The 15,902-nt window shown below is 38.1% G+C and overlaps 2 protein-coding genes across 3 annotated transcripts in view; both read right to left on the bottom strand.

The window, feature by feature from the left end:
• The window catches only part of matk (megakaryocyte-associated tyrosine kinase), a 30,156-nt gene extending 21,577 nt beyond the window's left edge, over nucleotides 1–8,579 (bottom strand). For both annotated transcript variants that reach the window (XM_036587275.1, XM_036587276.1), the window contains exons 1-4: nucleotides 8,473–8,579; nucleotides 3,520–3,600; nucleotides 3,310–3,371; nucleotides 1,640–1,753 (exon numbers count right to left, since the gene is read on the bottom strand). In XM_036587275.1, the coding sequence (XP_036443168.1) occupies nucleotides 1,640–1,753; nucleotides 3,310–3,363 (168 nt within the window). In that variant the 5' untranslated portion in view covers nucleotides 3,364–3,371; nucleotides 3,520–3,600; nucleotides 8,473–8,579. The remainder of the gene's footprint in view (nucleotides 1–1,639; nucleotides 1,754–3,309; nucleotides 3,372–3,519; nucleotides 3,601–8,472) is intronic.
• Nucleotides 8,580–9,604: 1,025 nt separating this feature from the next.
• Nucleotides 9,605–15,902, bottom strand: part of zfr2 (zinc finger RNA binding protein 2) — a 36,497-nt gene continuing 30,199 nt past the window's right edge. Inside the window, exons 15-19 of the mRNA XM_036586717.1 lie at nucleotides 15,714–15,799; nucleotides 14,000–14,095; nucleotides 13,744–13,855; nucleotides 10,294–10,391; nucleotides 9,605–10,147 (exon numbers count right to left, since the gene is read on the bottom strand). Of these exons, the coding sequence (XP_036442610.1) occupies nucleotides 9,974–10,147; nucleotides 10,294–10,391; nucleotides 13,744–13,855; nucleotides 14,000–14,095; nucleotides 15,714–15,799 (566 nt within the window). The 3' untranslated portion in view covers nucleotides 9,605–9,973. The remainder of the gene's footprint in view (nucleotides 10,148–10,293; nucleotides 10,392–13,743; nucleotides 13,856–13,999; nucleotides 14,096–15,713; nucleotides 15,800–15,902) is intronic.

Below are 15,902 nucleotides of genomic sequence, written 5' to 3'. Positions count from 1 at the left end.
ACAAACATGAATAATGTTGGTCAAAATGGTTCATCAAAGTGCTTTAGTATACTGGAAATCACAATATGCAGCAATATGAGGGCAATATGACATTCAGGCTCCTTTACATGCAGCCATAGTCCTAATTCTAAACCACACTTGCTGCAGTTCAGTCTACAGAGGCATCACAATTATCAGAGCCAGGACTTTAGACTGGCATTAGAACAAAACTCTACAGGCTGGAGGCGATTGGGCACAGACATCATCCTCTTGGAATTATAAGGTTCTATCAGACGTTTTTGCCAAATTTGAGGTACTTACATGTTCTTGTTCTCACTAAAAGTGAAAACTAAGAAAATCAACTAAGAAATAAATGTCAAAACACTAAATAAATAACAAAATTAAATGTCATAAAAACATCATAAGCATTAAATGTAACTTTCTGATGTACACCAATCAGCTCCACTTACTATATAGGTGCACTTTGTAGTTCTACAGTTACAGACTGTAGTCCATCTGTTTCTCTGCATACTTTGTTAGCCCCCTTTTACCTTGTTCTTCAGTGGTCAGGACCCCCATGGACCCTCTCAGAGCAGGTACTATTTGGGTGGTGAAACATTCTCAGCACTGCAGTAACACTTTTGTGGTGGTGGTGTGTTAGTGTGTGTTGCGCTGGTCTGAGTGGATCAGACACAGCAGTGCTGCTGGAGTTTTTAAACACCTCAGTGTCACTGCTGGACTGAGAATAGTCCACTAACCAAAAATATCCAGCCAACAGCGTCCTGTGGGCAGCGTCCTGTGGGCAGCGTCCTGTGGGCAGCGTTCTGTGACCACTGATGAAGGACTAGAGGATGACCAACACAAACTGTGCTGCATTAGATGAGCTATTGTCTCTGACTTTACATCTACGAGGTGGACTGACAAGGTAGGAGTGTCTAATAGAGCGGACAGTGAGTGGACACAGTGTTTAAAAACTGTCTGATCCACTCAGACCAGCACAACACACACTAACACACCACCACCATGTCAGTGTTACTGCAGTGCTGAGAATGACCCACCACCCAAATAGTACCTGCTCTGTGAGGATCCATGGGGGTCCTGACCACTGAAGAACAGGGTAAAAGGGGGCTAACAAAGTATGCAGAGAAACAGATGGACTACAGTCTGTAACTGTAGAACCACAAAGTGCACCTATATAGTAAGTGGAGCTGATAAAATGGACAATGAAACAAGGAGGTGGTCATAATGTTACGCCTGATCAGTGTATATATACACACTGATTGAAGACTAATTTTATATGTTAAAAGCAAATTATGAGTATAAACTATTTTTGGTCCTTGAAAATTGCTGCTTCTTTTCATGTTTTGCCAGAATAAAACCTTACAATTCCAAGAACAAAGTGAGTTCTTAGGATTATATGCATTTGAGCTGTTCCAAAAAAACTCATTTACAAATCTGACAGTATTTTGATATTTTACATTCAGAATACATTTAGGGTGTCTGTCGTTTTCATGTACAAAACGACGTGTTCCACATCTCATTTTTGCTATTTGGAATCCAAAATCTTTGAAGCTCAATATCTCAAAACTGCTCAGAACACAGATAGAACCTTATAATTCCATGGGGCAACATATTTGACAAAGAATCAAAGCCATTTTACCTTTTCCACTGACAGTATGGTAAGGAGGTCTCCTTTAAGATAGGCAAGTTCACTGGTTTTAGGCTTGGTGTGGTCACTTTTGGCGACGCACTGCGTACCAGCCTGCCACGTTTTCTGTGAAGATGACAAAAAAATTCACAGAATTAATCAGAGAGGTGAGAAATGTAAGTAATGCACTGCAAAATATGATTTCTTTGCATCTTACATGTAGATAAAACATTCAATATTTCTCATTTGGAGATTGTTGCATGAATAATATAAGATTAAAAAATTATCTGCCTTATTTTCAGAAACAAGCAAAATGAATCTGCTAAAGGAATAAGACATATTGAAAAAAATATATGGACAAACATTTTTGATATATTGGAAATACATTCCAAACACATTGCAGTTCAATCCGAATAACATCCCAAACACTAAAATGTATTTCAGAATATATTGCCATATTAACCAAATAAGTTTTAAAATATGTTTATTTTAAACATAGGGGAAACATAACACATAGAACATATACTATACAAAAATAAATAAATGTAAATATATTTATCAACTACATTTGAAAATGTATGAAAACAGCCAAAATCCTGTCTAATGCACTTTACTGTTTGGATGATTTTGAAATGAATTTCCAGTATCTTAATTTTAAATATTAGCAAATAAACCTTTAACCTAACAAAAACAAGTGTTGTAGATTGATACTCTTTGTTAAAACTACATACAATTAAAACAAATACAATTGAACCCATTTTAAAAAATATATTAAACAAAACAAAAATATATCTGGTAAATACATCTGGAATATATATATATTTTTTGCATATGTTTTTTTTCCTCTGAAGTCCACTTATAAAAGTTTGTGTGTGTTTTTGTGCCCAAAACAGCCAGAATTCATTTTTACAACCTTTAAAATTAAACAGGCTGTTTCAGCTACTTTGCCTTTAAGACCAAATATGTAAATGAGCTCTGTTCTGATTAACTGCCCTGTGTTGTGTACTTAATTCTCAAAGCAGTTCAGGCTGAAACACTCCTTATAACTTCAAAGTGGATAGGCGGGGCTAATTTTTTATAGGCTGAATAGGCGGATATATGCAAATACATTGGTTTTCATGACATGTTTCAGCAGTTTATATGGACTGCATGGACTGGGGAGTGAATGGTACATTTTTAAAATGTTTATATATTAAATTAAGCTCATTTATTTAAAAAACAAGGGGTTTTCAGTTTTCCTTGATATGAGCCCCTTTAAAAAAGTTTAAAAAGTTTTAAAAAGTCTAGAAATATCTTATAAAATTCCTGCAACAATTTAGACATTTCAGTTAATTTCACTTTTAGTGAGTATATAATTTGGTGAAGTATATAGAGGCCCCAGAAGTATGTGGACATTTTAACCAATGATAAGCTTTAATAAAGTTCTTGAGGTTACACGATATCGGTTTCAGAGAAAAACACTTCAAACAGATGAGTGTCCACTGATGTTGTTCATTCATGGGATCGACTGACTCACTTTTTGTTTTAAAGAATAGTTTGCCAAATAGAAAATGCTGGTGTTGAAATAGTCTGCTTGAAATAAACGTTGCTTGATTTGAAGCTTTCCAAACACAATGATGTAATACATTTCTAAGTATGGCAAAAATGTCCAGATACTTTTCTGGGCCACTCTCTGTACTTACCGCAGCCATCTCCACGGTAGAAATATATAGAGAATAAGAACTGGCCCAAGGCATCAGATTTCCTATAAGGCAAATATGGAAATAACAACATATTTCAATATTTATGATGTTGTAAAACTTATCAAAACAGCTGGAAACCTATTCACAAATTACAGGATTTCAACCACAGATGCTTCTACACGTAAACAGAACACTCAGTCTATTACTCACAGCAGCCTGTTTGTAGGCTACAGTACAGTCAGCGCTTCATCAGCTCAGACCGTCAACCTCCCAGAGCTCATCAACCAACACCTGAAAAGACACAGAAGACACTGAGCAACCTAAAGCGATGTAGCTAGACTAGTGTTTAAACGTTTGGAATCAACCAGCCTCGTTCACCAACCGTTCTCAAGAAGAAATTCCTTCTTACAACCCACTTACGCAGTTCTGACGAAGATTCTGACATTCAGTGTTTTCTTATTTGGGGTTTGTTCTTAGGTAAGAACAGAATCTACACACTCAAGAGCACAAAGGTGAGAACAGTTCTGCGCTTTAAGAACATCATGAATCTGACGGAGACTTTTTCTTAAGGCCTTATTCAAGAACACGTTTGACCCCTGTGTGGTGTTCAGGTCGGTGGGACTCATTTTCAATGTTTACCAAAAGAAAAAATGATGTGATTTATTATTATTTTAACCTCAGATTCTTGGCCTTTGCTCATTTTCTGTGAAGAACATATAAATAACCCATTTTCAGTGTCTTCACTCCCCCCCCTCACTCCCCCCCCCATTTATATTACACGTGGTGTTGGGTGAACCCGCGGGGAGTAAAGGTGTGGAGGTGCTGTGTCCTTCACTCTGTTCTCCTCCTACATGGCCTGCTGTTAGTGTGTGTCTGTGTGTGTGAGGGTGGACAACATGGACAGGCTGCTGACTGGCTACAGCTGCTAAAGGAGATCCCTACACTGGACACTTGTGATATTTTAAACAACTGGTATTTTTACATAAATTGTGGCTGTATTGATTTAAATAAACAATAATGTGGTGGGTCACCAGACCACTGAGTAACAAACACATCAACACCACACAAGGGATAAGAAAAAACTTAGGCAGGTATCGGTGAATGAGGCCCATTGTTTTCAACAATAAACAATTTGGTTGCAGACAAGTGTATAACGTGCCGTTTATAATCGGCAGTATATATATTAGTGTATAATATGAATAATATGCATAATTCTGGTAAGTTGGTCATAAGTAGTAGGACACCAGGAAGCTGTGAATAAAATTGTGTCCAGAATCATGAACAACTCTGTACAATATTATGAGTCATGCAAAGGGTTCTTTGAATGTTGATGGTTGTACATAGAACCATTTTCTTTACTAAAGAACCATTGAAGACGAGTGTAGCTTGCATTATACAATTAGCATGCTAATAAGCACAGTACCTTAATCTATATGTTGAATTAATTGGCAAACACTTTGCAAAGACATTGCGTTTGTATATGTGTGTGTGTGAGGGGGACAACATGGACAGGCTGCTGACTGGCTACAGCTGCTAAAGGAGAACCCTACGCTGGACACTTGTGATATTTTAAACATCTGGTATTTTTACATAAATTGTTATGGCTGTATTGATTTAAAATAACAATAATGTGGTGGGTCCACCAGACCACTGAGTAACAAACACACCAAAACCACACAAGGGATAAGAAAAAACTTGGGAAGATATCGGTGAATGAGGCCCATTGTTTTCAACAATAAACTATTTGGTCACAGACAAGTGTATAACGTGCCGTTCATAATCGGTAGAACACCAGGAAGCTGTAAATAAAATTAAGTGTCCAGAATTATGAACATGTCTGTATAAATTCTAAAACGACTGAGAGAGCTGTACAGCATCCAGAATTAAGAAATAATAAAAATACAATCTAGAGTTCATCATATTTCAAAAGTGCAGATCAAATCTCAACTTGATAAATGTGACAAAAAAATGAACATAAATACAGAATTCAATATATTATTCATCATTTTTCACTTCTCGACTACAGAATTTTTTGAAATATTGAATAAAATGTCTAACAATACAGAATATTATTCAAATTCACATTGCACACGTTTTTACTGTATATAAAACAACAAAATATGTTAATATGGCAAAGTTTTGAACAGTAGTGCACACACTTGAAAATGATGGTTCTATATAGGACCAAGAACACTCAAAGAACCCTTCTCTTGATTAAAGGGTTCTTTGCATCGTGAAGTGGTTCTTCGGTTTGATGGAGAAAATGCAATAGACGGTTCTATATAGAACCTTTTAAAAAAGGTTCTTCTACCGTTACAAACTTGACACCATAACAACAGAAGAACGCTTTTCAGTGCTATATAGAACCATTTTCAAAAAAGCCCCATACAGAACAGCACATTCTCTATCAGTCTGAAGAACCACTTCATGATGCAAAGAACCCTTTAATCATGCAAAGGGTTCTTTGAATGTTAATGGTTGCACATAGAACCACTGTCTTTACTAAAGAACCATTGAAGAAGAGTGTAGCTTGCATTATAGAATCAGCATGCTAATAAGCACAGTACCTTAATCTATATGTTGAGTTAATTCTGCTTTTAGAGCACTTTGCAAAGACATTGTGGCGACGGGTCTTCAAGCAGAAGTTAAAGGGGAATTCCACCGATTTTCGAAAATTTCACTGTTGCTGTTCAGTTGAATCGTTGAGTCATTCAGAGTGGCTGGATGTGAAACCGTTTACTTTAGAGATACTAACTCAGATGTTATTCCAGTGGTGGTGATGGGAACCAGGGGCCGGATTCATGAAAGCTTTCTTAAGAAACACTAAGAAGTTTGAAAGAATGTTCTTAAATGCAGTTCTCAAAATTAAGAAGTTCTCAAATATTCTCTTAAGATAATTTTTGTTTTCTTATGTATGCGTTTTACCATGTACCACAAACGATGTGAGATACATTCTGAATCTTTAACTGTTACTTCTGTTATTCAGTTTAATCCACTCAGATGAGCAAAATAAAGGAAAAACAGCAAAGTAAGCGTTTAAAAAATTTAGCAAACAAGAACTAAAGGTGATGGAGGAAGAAACAGCCAACAGGAACAAAATCCTCATTAGAAAATATGATAACTGCGGGGTGACGGACGAGGACGGGCAGGAGCAGCAGAGGCAGCGTCCGTGATAAATTTAGATGCTCTTGTCGACTCCTACAGCCTGAGACAGCGTGAGGCTGTTGTAAGGTTAAGAAAACATTAAAGAACATAATGTTTCCCAGAAGACCACTTGTTCTTAGAAATATGCTTAAGAAAATAGTTAAGAAAAGAAAATAAGAGAATTCTTAGGAAGTTATTTGAAGAATAACAATTTCTCCTAACTTTTTTCCTAAGAATGAAGTTAAGAAAAAACACACATTTAAGAAGATTTTCTTTCTTGGGACACTTTTATGAATCTGGCCCCAGGGGTTTTTGAAAAAGTACGTTTTTAACAATTAAAAAAACAAAATTTCTCTTAAGACCAGTTAATTATCTTGTGATCTTGAGATAATGATGCTGTTACCTTGAGATCACAAATTATTTATCTTCTCAAGATGAAATTGTTATCTTGAAATAACAAGTTACTCATTTTGTTATCTTGAAATAACGAGTTACTTGTCTTGTTATCTCAAGATAACAATCCAGAATATTATAGCAACAGCTCATAGCCTCTCCGGACATCCGTAGGCAGTGTAATCATAATTAGTTGAATGTAGTAACTTTCTGTGAGGGAGCTTTTAGAGGTGGACGTCTGGTTCCTATCACCACCACTATGAACAGTTCTGACTCAGCAAGTTTCTCTAGAACAGAGAGTTTTAGACTAAACCACTCTGAATGACTGTAAACATCATCATTTACTTACACAAACATGAAGAAAAGTTGAACTCCCCTTAAATACATTTTACCATTAACTTCCTTTTGACTGTGTTTATTGTGAATAGAAGTATATATATGTAAGTGGAACTGAAAAAAGGACGTGTGTAGATACAAGAAGGTTCCCTTAATGTTATGGCTGATCTGTGTGTGTGTGTGTATATATATATATATATATATATATATACACACACACACACACACACACACACACACAGATCAGCCATAACATTAAGGGAACCTTCTTGTATCTACACACGTCCTTTTTTCAGTTCCACTTACCATCGCTGCTGAAAAAACCCACAGAAACCATTAAATGTTTTTGTTGGTTCCTGTTGGTTCTGTAATGTGTTTGGGCTTTTTTGATGGGTTGATATCACAATGTAAAGGATCCTAATGGTTTAACAGGTGACCACTAACTGATTCTAAAAGCATTTGATGGTTTCTAACTGTCCTTTTTCAGCAGGGATACAGTCTCACTCTGTTGTTCTGCAGATAGTCAGTCCATCTGTTACCCTGTTCTTCAGTGGTCAGGACCCTCACAGAGCAGGCATTACTTGGCTGATGGATCATTCTCAGCCCTGCAGTGACACTGACGTTGCGCTGGTGCGAGTAGATCAGACACAAGAGTTTTGAACACCTCAGTGTCTCCGATGGACTGAGTGCCATAAACATCCAGCCAACAGAGTCCTGTGGGCAGCGTCCTGTGACCACTGATGCAGGACTAGAGGATGACCAACACAAAATATGCAGCAGCAGATGAGCTATCGTCTCTGACTTTACATCTACAAGGTGGACTGACAAGGTAGGAGTGTCTAATAGAGTGGACAGTGAGTGGACAGTGTTTAAAAACTCCAGCAGCACTGCTGTGTCTGATCCACTCGCACCAGCGCAACACACACTAACACACCACCACCAGTCACTGCAGTGCTGAGAATGATCCACCACCCAAATAGTACCTGCTCTGTGGGGGTCCTGACCATTGAAGGACAGGGTAACAGTATGCAGAGAAACAGATGGACTACAGTCTGTAACTGTAGAACCACAAAGTGCTCCTATGTGGTCAATGGAGCGGGTAAAAAGCGTGATGACTGCAGAAACAAGGAGGTGGTTTTTATGCTGAGGCTGATTTCCTTACAGAGGAAATCGTCTCACAGAAACGGTCCTAAAAGCGAGCTTGACTCCTGTGTAACTAAACCGCGGTAACAGTGCGGTTAAGCAGAAACAGAGCGATACTTAAACGTGAAATGTCTTAGTTTGACTTACCGAGGCTGTAGATCCAGTACAGCTTTGTGCTGAACGCAGCTCTAACGAAGGAAGGAGTTCAGCTTCTCTAATGTGCGTAACTCCCCACCCGTATCCAGACAGGCCCCGCCCTCCTGCGCTGTGATTGGCTAGGAAGTCGGGGCTTGTCGGAGAGCGATATTATGCAAAAATAACTACAAACTGTGCAACTTTTTGTGGATCTGAGAGTTTAATGTGTTTTAGCACTACAAAGACATTCAAAACAAACAAACAAAAAAAAATCACGCCATTATAAACATTACTAAACATTCCTAAAAAATCGATTGTAACACACAACACGTCCAAAATTAGGTCAAAATGAAAACTAACTTTATACAGAAATGCAAAGAATGTTGCATCTCTAAAAAGAATGTGATAATAATAATAATAATAATAATAAGTATTGCATGATGTTTTAATCACAGTATGAAATAACTAAAATATTCACCCATCTTCTTCACATTTCAAGTAGACTTTTAATTTGCCCATCTGAACTCCCTTATTTTCAGGCACAAGGAAGAGAACCAGAAGATCCTAAGATCCTCCATCACGTCATCGGAACAGTTTCAGATCATACGTTTGTTCCCACTCGCGCCACGAACGAGCTTCTATGACACAAAAATACCCTCCGCCTCAGTCATAATTTAAGAGCTTCACAATATATGATATATTAATGTGCGACAAAAAGAAAGGACTGCCACTGAAACGGATCAACTCACTTGAACTCGTGTTTTAAATTTCCAGATATTAAATAGTTAAACATTTTAGTTCTGAACCTTAAACTTTAGTTGTTTCACAAACAACTACACAAAAAAACATTTCTCTTCTTGAGAACTTCTCTTAACGTGTATAACCTTTAATAGGCTGCTGATAGAGTTTACTTGTAGTTTAGTACTATATTCCTCATCATTGAGTTTGAGAGAAATCATTTTCAGTGATACACATAACGGGTTGATTATCTGCACAGAAATTAAGCCTAGTTTTAAACGCGTTTACACTATCGACGAGAAACAGAAAATCCTTTTTAGTCTAAGACCAGGCTGGACCCATATCTAAGGTCTTGTGTAAACGTCAAACAAAAAAGCAACTGGCCTCTGGGATTAAAGCTTTTTTCTTAAGTGCTATTATTGAATAAATGTGCCTACATTTGAGTAAAAACACCAGGTTAGTAACAGTGTTCAGTTCAGACACTGGTCAGTGACTTTACAGTAGCAGTATTCAGATGCTTTCAGTATCCAGACGCTTTGTAATGGAATGCAGTCGTCTCTCTTAAAGGTCAGTGATTTTTCTAAATCTATTTTTAGTACAGCGGTAATAAAAAGAGGAAAAGGAGAAAATAATTTCTCAATTTCTTCCTCTTTGACGTAAAATCGCAGAAATGTCAGGACTTCTGTCCTTTTAGTGAGACATTTTACTCTTTTTTTTAAAAAGAAGACAGAAATTATGATGTATAATCAAGATGCCAGCGATTCCTAGCTGTTTCTTAAACATCTTGGGAATCTTCTTTCTTGTCTTTCTTTCCTTCGCCTTCCCCCTCGCCGACGTCGGTGCCGTCTCTTCGTCTTTTGCGGCTGCGAGCGCTGGCCTTGGACGCCGGCAGCGAGTCCATCCCCAGAACTTTGTGGATCTGACGGAAAGCTAACAGGCGCAGGGCGTGCTGAAAAAAGATATCAATGACCATTATTACCCAGGAAATGAACAAAGACCTTTACGAGAAAATGCAAATGAGTAGTTAAAGATGCACCATTCTTATCATTAAAATGATGCGAAACACAGGGAATCTCATTATAGGACTATAAATACCTGAGCGCTCGCAGTTACATCTTCTCTGGCTTGCTTAGTCATGCTCCCCAACGCATCCGTCTGGACTTTTTCACAGGGGTCAAACAGCCCTGGACCATCTGAAAGCAGAAGGAATGTATTCTGCTATGATATAGCTGGCAAAGCTCTAACAAAGTAAGCACCCTTTTAAAACTATTCTTCATTAATGAGCCTTTTTAATGGAGAAGGATGGAATTGCCATACGAGCTACGCTAATGGGGCAGTCGTGGGCTGGAGGTTAGGAAACCAGCCCTGTGACCGGAAGGTGGCCGGTTCGATCCCCTGAGCCGACAAGACATGACTGAAGTGCCCTTGAGCAAGGCACCTAACCCCCAGCTGCTCCCCGGGCACTGCAGATAGGGCTGCCCACCGCTCTGGGCTAGTGTGCCCACTGCCCCCTAATGTGTGTGTGTGTGTGTTTACTAGTGCATATGTGGTGTTTCACTGCATGGATGGGTTAAAATGCAGAGGTGAAATTTCCTCGTTGTGGGACTAATGAGGGTCACTTAATCTAATCTAAAATCTTGAGAAGTAAATAAACTACATTTTCAATCAGGATAGTGTAACTATAATAAACTTAAAACAGATCAACTTTCACTTCTCTTTATTATGCACAACAGACCAAACCCAGTGAGGATTAGGATACAAAAAACAAAACAGTGCAGTGAAAGTTCAAAAAAGCCCAAAGGGCTTGTACTAGGTACTTTCCCAGTTTAATTAACTAACATTTAGATGCTTTTTAACATTAAGAAGATTTTCTTTCTTGGGACACTTTTATGAATCTGGCCCCAGGAGTTTTGAAAAAGTACGTTTTTAACAATTAAAAAAACAAAATTTGTTATCTTAAGACCAGTTAATTATCTTGTGATCTTGAGATAATGATGCTGTTACCTTGAGATAACAAATTATTTATCTTCTCAAGATGAAATTGTTATCTTGAAATAACAAGTTGTGAAAGAAATGTGAAACGATAAAGAAAAAAAAAAAAGAACATAAGTGCAGGATACAAGTAAATATATTTAACAGACAGATAAAGGTCATTCACATAGATTGAAATCAGTAAAGGTCCCAGTATTGACCCTTGAGGAACTCTACATTAAATAGTCTTTGGATCAGAGATGGAATTTTGACACACAAAATGACAAGTAACCTCTGAACCAATCTAACTCTGTGTTGCAGATGCCATAGTAATGAAGTTTCTGTAATAGTATGTTATGGTTAACTGTACGGAATGCTTTGGATAAATCTATGAAGACTTCTATGGTTATTTCATTACTGTCAAGTGCCATTAGTTTTTTTTAGGTGAGCCATAAGTTGGTTATAGACTATTTTTTCAAAACCTTTAGAAAGACAAGGAAGGATAGAGATTGGCCTGTGATTGGAGAATATGGACAGATTATCTGATTTGTGAATTATGATTTCTTCGGCCCGTTTAAACCGGTCAGGAAATATACCAGAGGTTAAAGACTGGTTGATAAAGCTGGCAGCTAACGAAGGCCCACTACTGACAAAAAAGTTATTAAATGCATTAGCAATATCCAATGGGTTGGTAAAACTTTGGTTGTTGTCGCGTTTGAATTCAGTGGTTGGACTAGAATGGTTACCCTTGTTTATATGTTCAATGATGGTGCTCCATGCGCTTTTCATATCATTATGGTTTGTATGGAATATGTGTAGGTAGTATTGGTTTTTAGCATTCCTGAGTTTATTTAGTAGTTTGCTGCAAAAGGTTGTGTAGATCTGCTGCTTTAGTGGCAAAGGATTTATTAAGTAATCTTCATAAAGTTTCATCATTCTTTCAATCTACCATCCCATTAACTAAAGTCATCCAATGAAAAAAAAGGGTGGAGAAATTATACCGCTGGCCCAGGTCATGTGCTACGATAACGAAAAGCCTTCTGTGTCAGATGCACTTATGTATCCTCGCTCTAGAAGCCTCCTCTCTACTCGATTCCTCAGAGTGCATTTAAAGGACTAAAACATCCTCAAAGATGACCGGCTCTGATTGATTTCCAGGTGAATGTGGGAGAGAGCAATCGAAGACGCATCGATTCGATTTTTAAGATCCACCCCTGGTCATTCTTGAAGACACATCACAGGGAGCACAGGGGGTGATTTGGCTTATGTTGTTTCACAGCACCATAAAATAGATTGTTTGTCAACTGAAAGATTATAGAATGATACAACAGTTAGTTCCGGCCACGCAAGCTGATTGGTTGAGAAGCGTTCTAACTGTGCTGTTATTTTGCCATAACATCACAGTTTTTTCACAAACACTGTATCACTCCGCTGAGACGCTGTTGATAAGCAACGACTCTGACAGCTGTAGGAGACGCTCAAGAAGACATTTGAACGTTTTTACTTCTTACTTTGCCACAAACAGAAAACGGATACTTTTAAGATCACATTTGACCGACAGCCGATTTGGTCAGACTCTGAAGATGAGACGACACTAAAGTCCCAAACTGTCATCACCACTGAGCAGCTTTTCAGTCGGCAGCTGTGACAGAAGAACAGCTAAACAACCTGGAATCAGCCAGAAATGAACCCAACACCATTCGCCAAACTAAATGGGTTGTAAGATGCTTTACAGACTGGCTGGAACAAAACAACATTAATACTGATCTGGCAAAAACTGACAAAACTGAGCTAAACTTGATATTGCGGCAGTTTTATGGCTCAGTCTGTACTTCAAAAGGCGAGGCTTACAGCAGACTGTGCAGCGAGTGAGCAGTGTTCGTTACTCTGACGTAGCAACAAGCTGCTTGTTAAGGAACTATAATTTGGTGGAAGGAACTGCGAACATTACACAATAGATGCTGCGTTCACGACCCAGTTTACTTTATTTATTTAACTGTTGTATAAAAGCAGTAGAACACTCGAGGTTGTGTGTTATCGCGACCAAATCACAGCCGTGATGTTATTTCGCAATAACACACTCCCTCTCATGTTCTATTGCTTAAATAAACAGCAGTTTCAGCCCTACTATTATCTGGCTTTTTAAACCTCCAAAGCTGTTTTGCACCTGGTCACAGGACCAGATGTGATCTTATAATTAGAACATGTGCAGACAACCATGAGAAATTTTGGGCTGAATGTGGGCAGGAATGTAGACTCATCAGGGCGGAACAAACTGAGCGTGAAATTTCTTTCTAAACAAAACCCATGGCTTTTGAAGGCAGAGGTCACAGTAGGGGGAGATGGTGCACTCGTCAACACTGTCTGACAGACTACAAGCCTGTCGATGGATAACATACGTTAGCATTGCTAAAAAGTCCTCCAAAAAATTACATTCAATTACATTACATGCAGTAAAAATAAGCAACACTTCTTTAAAGAAAAAAGTTTTGTTAGCCAACAATAGCATTTTGCTAGCTTGCTTCTTTTGCTAGCGTCATCAACTACTCTGGAAGTTAAATAAAGATTTTGCACCTTGCAGGAGGATTCCACTAGCTATGCACTCCAGAACTCTCCGCATGGCCTCTCCTGGACTCAGAGGACCAGACGCACTGCTGATGGCTTTCTCCACCAGCAGCTCTGTGGCCTGTGAACATCAACCACACCAACAGCATTTTCAGAATAAGCAATAGCAAAGCTGTCACTCTAACTTGTGTTACAGATAGACGTGAAAGTAGAACTGAATCAAAGCCTGAGGAGCAAACAAGTGGAATAAAGGTCATGTTCTGACCCAGGCTGGCATCTTCCCCCAGGTGGGCACACGCTGACAGAGGTCTCGGAGCACGCGGATGATGATCACACAGGACTGGAGACCATTGGCACGAGCCTGCAGACCAAACCCAGTATGACTTTATACATACAAAACAAGCTCAGAAGCTTGTGAGCAAGATGAGCCTGAATTAACTTTCATGGTTTAAATCATTGTGGCATGTCATAAAAGGAAAAGGAGAGGGTGGTTAGAAGTGGGTGGTACGGCCAAAACTATCATGGTACAATTAAAATTCCAGACTATTTCAACACACACACACACACACGCAAACACATATATATATATATATATATATATATATATATATATATATATATATATATAGCACATAAGATCATTTTACTTGCTTAGGTAGACCTATTTTTGTAGGTTAACAACGACTTGTTTTCGGATGCCCCATCACTTTTTAATTAAAAAAAAAAATAAAATGCGAAATATTTTAACTGTGCAAAATAGTTTAACCTTACATTTAATTTAAAACAGTACAACATCAAATTTTACTGCTTTTTGAAAAATATATGCCCATTTTGAATTTGAGCAACATGTTTCAAAAAAATTTGCACAGGGACAACAAAAGACTGGAAAAGTTGTGTAATGCTAAAGAACAACTGGTGGAACATCTTACAACTAATTAGGTTAATTAGCAACAGGCCAGTAACATGACTGAGCCTAAAAAGAGCATCCCAGAGAGGCTGAGTCTTTCAGAAGTAAAGATTCACCACTCTATGAAAGACGGCATGGGCAAAAAGTGAAACAATTCAAGAATAACGTTTCTCAACGTAAAATAGCAAAGAACTTTGGGATTATCGTCATCTACGGTACATAATATCATTAAAAGACTCAGAAAATCTGATGAAAATCACTGCATGGGCTCAGTAACACTTCCAAAAACCACTGTGTGTGAACACAGTTCGTCGCTGCATCCACAAAAGCAAGTTAAAACTCTACCATGCAAACAAGAAACCATATAAACAGTATCCAGAAACACCACCACTTTCTCTGGGCCCGAGCTCATTTAAGATGGACTGAGGTGAAGTGGAAAAATGTCCTGTGGTCCGACAAATCAAAATTAGACATTTTTTTGGAAATCATGGACACTGCATGGTCCCAGCTAAAGAGGAGAGGGACCTTGCTATCAGCACACAGTTTAAAAGCCAGCATCGGTGATGGTATGGAGGTGCATTAGTGCACATATCATGGGTGACTTTCACATCTGTGAAGGCATCATTAATACTGAATGACATATACAGGTTTTGGAGCAACATACGCTGCCATCAAGCAAGAACAGGAAATGTTTAATTTTCAAAACTACAGCAATTTGTCTCCTCAGTTCCCAAATGCTTCCAGAGTGTTGTTAAAAGAAGATGTCATGCAAACAGTGGTTAGCATGCACTGGTCTGGGTAAAATGTGAACAAAAAGAAAAAAAAAAAAAAAGATCTCAAAACGTTCATGTAAACAACTTTCTTTTGTATTTTGATAAACTAGGTATGAGTGTAGACTGTTCGGGACACAAAAGCAACACTGACGCATGTTGGTTGATGAATCACTTTAACTTTTTGAAATTTTGCTTGAAGGGTTTTAACTTTACCAATTCACTGATATGTTAGCTGTTACAGAAAATCTTCACATAGAGACATCATGTAGCACTTCCTGATATTATCATGTAGCATTTACCTGAAACCATTTGGCATGACGAAGGGCAGCCAAATACTCGAGGCACTTTGTCTTGTTTAGAACATCTGGAGGCTCCTTTTCAGGCACTGGAAGGAGACAAAAGGAGATGCACGGTTACAGATTTATATCACCCAGTAAAGAAAAAAAAAAACACACACATATTATATGAAAAAACTATGCTGAAGAATA

Source organism: Colossoma macropomum, unplaced genomic scaffold (genome assembly GCF_904425465.1).
Source record: "Colossoma macropomum unplaced genomic scaffold, Colossoma_macropomum, whole genome shotgun sequence".
Lineage (NCBI taxonomy): Eukaryota > Metazoa > Chordata > Actinopteri > Characiformes > Serrasalmidae > Colossoma > Colossoma macropomum.
The sequence above is the reverse complement of the archived record's forward strand: the minus strand, read 5'-3'. Positions and strand labels throughout refer to the sequence as shown.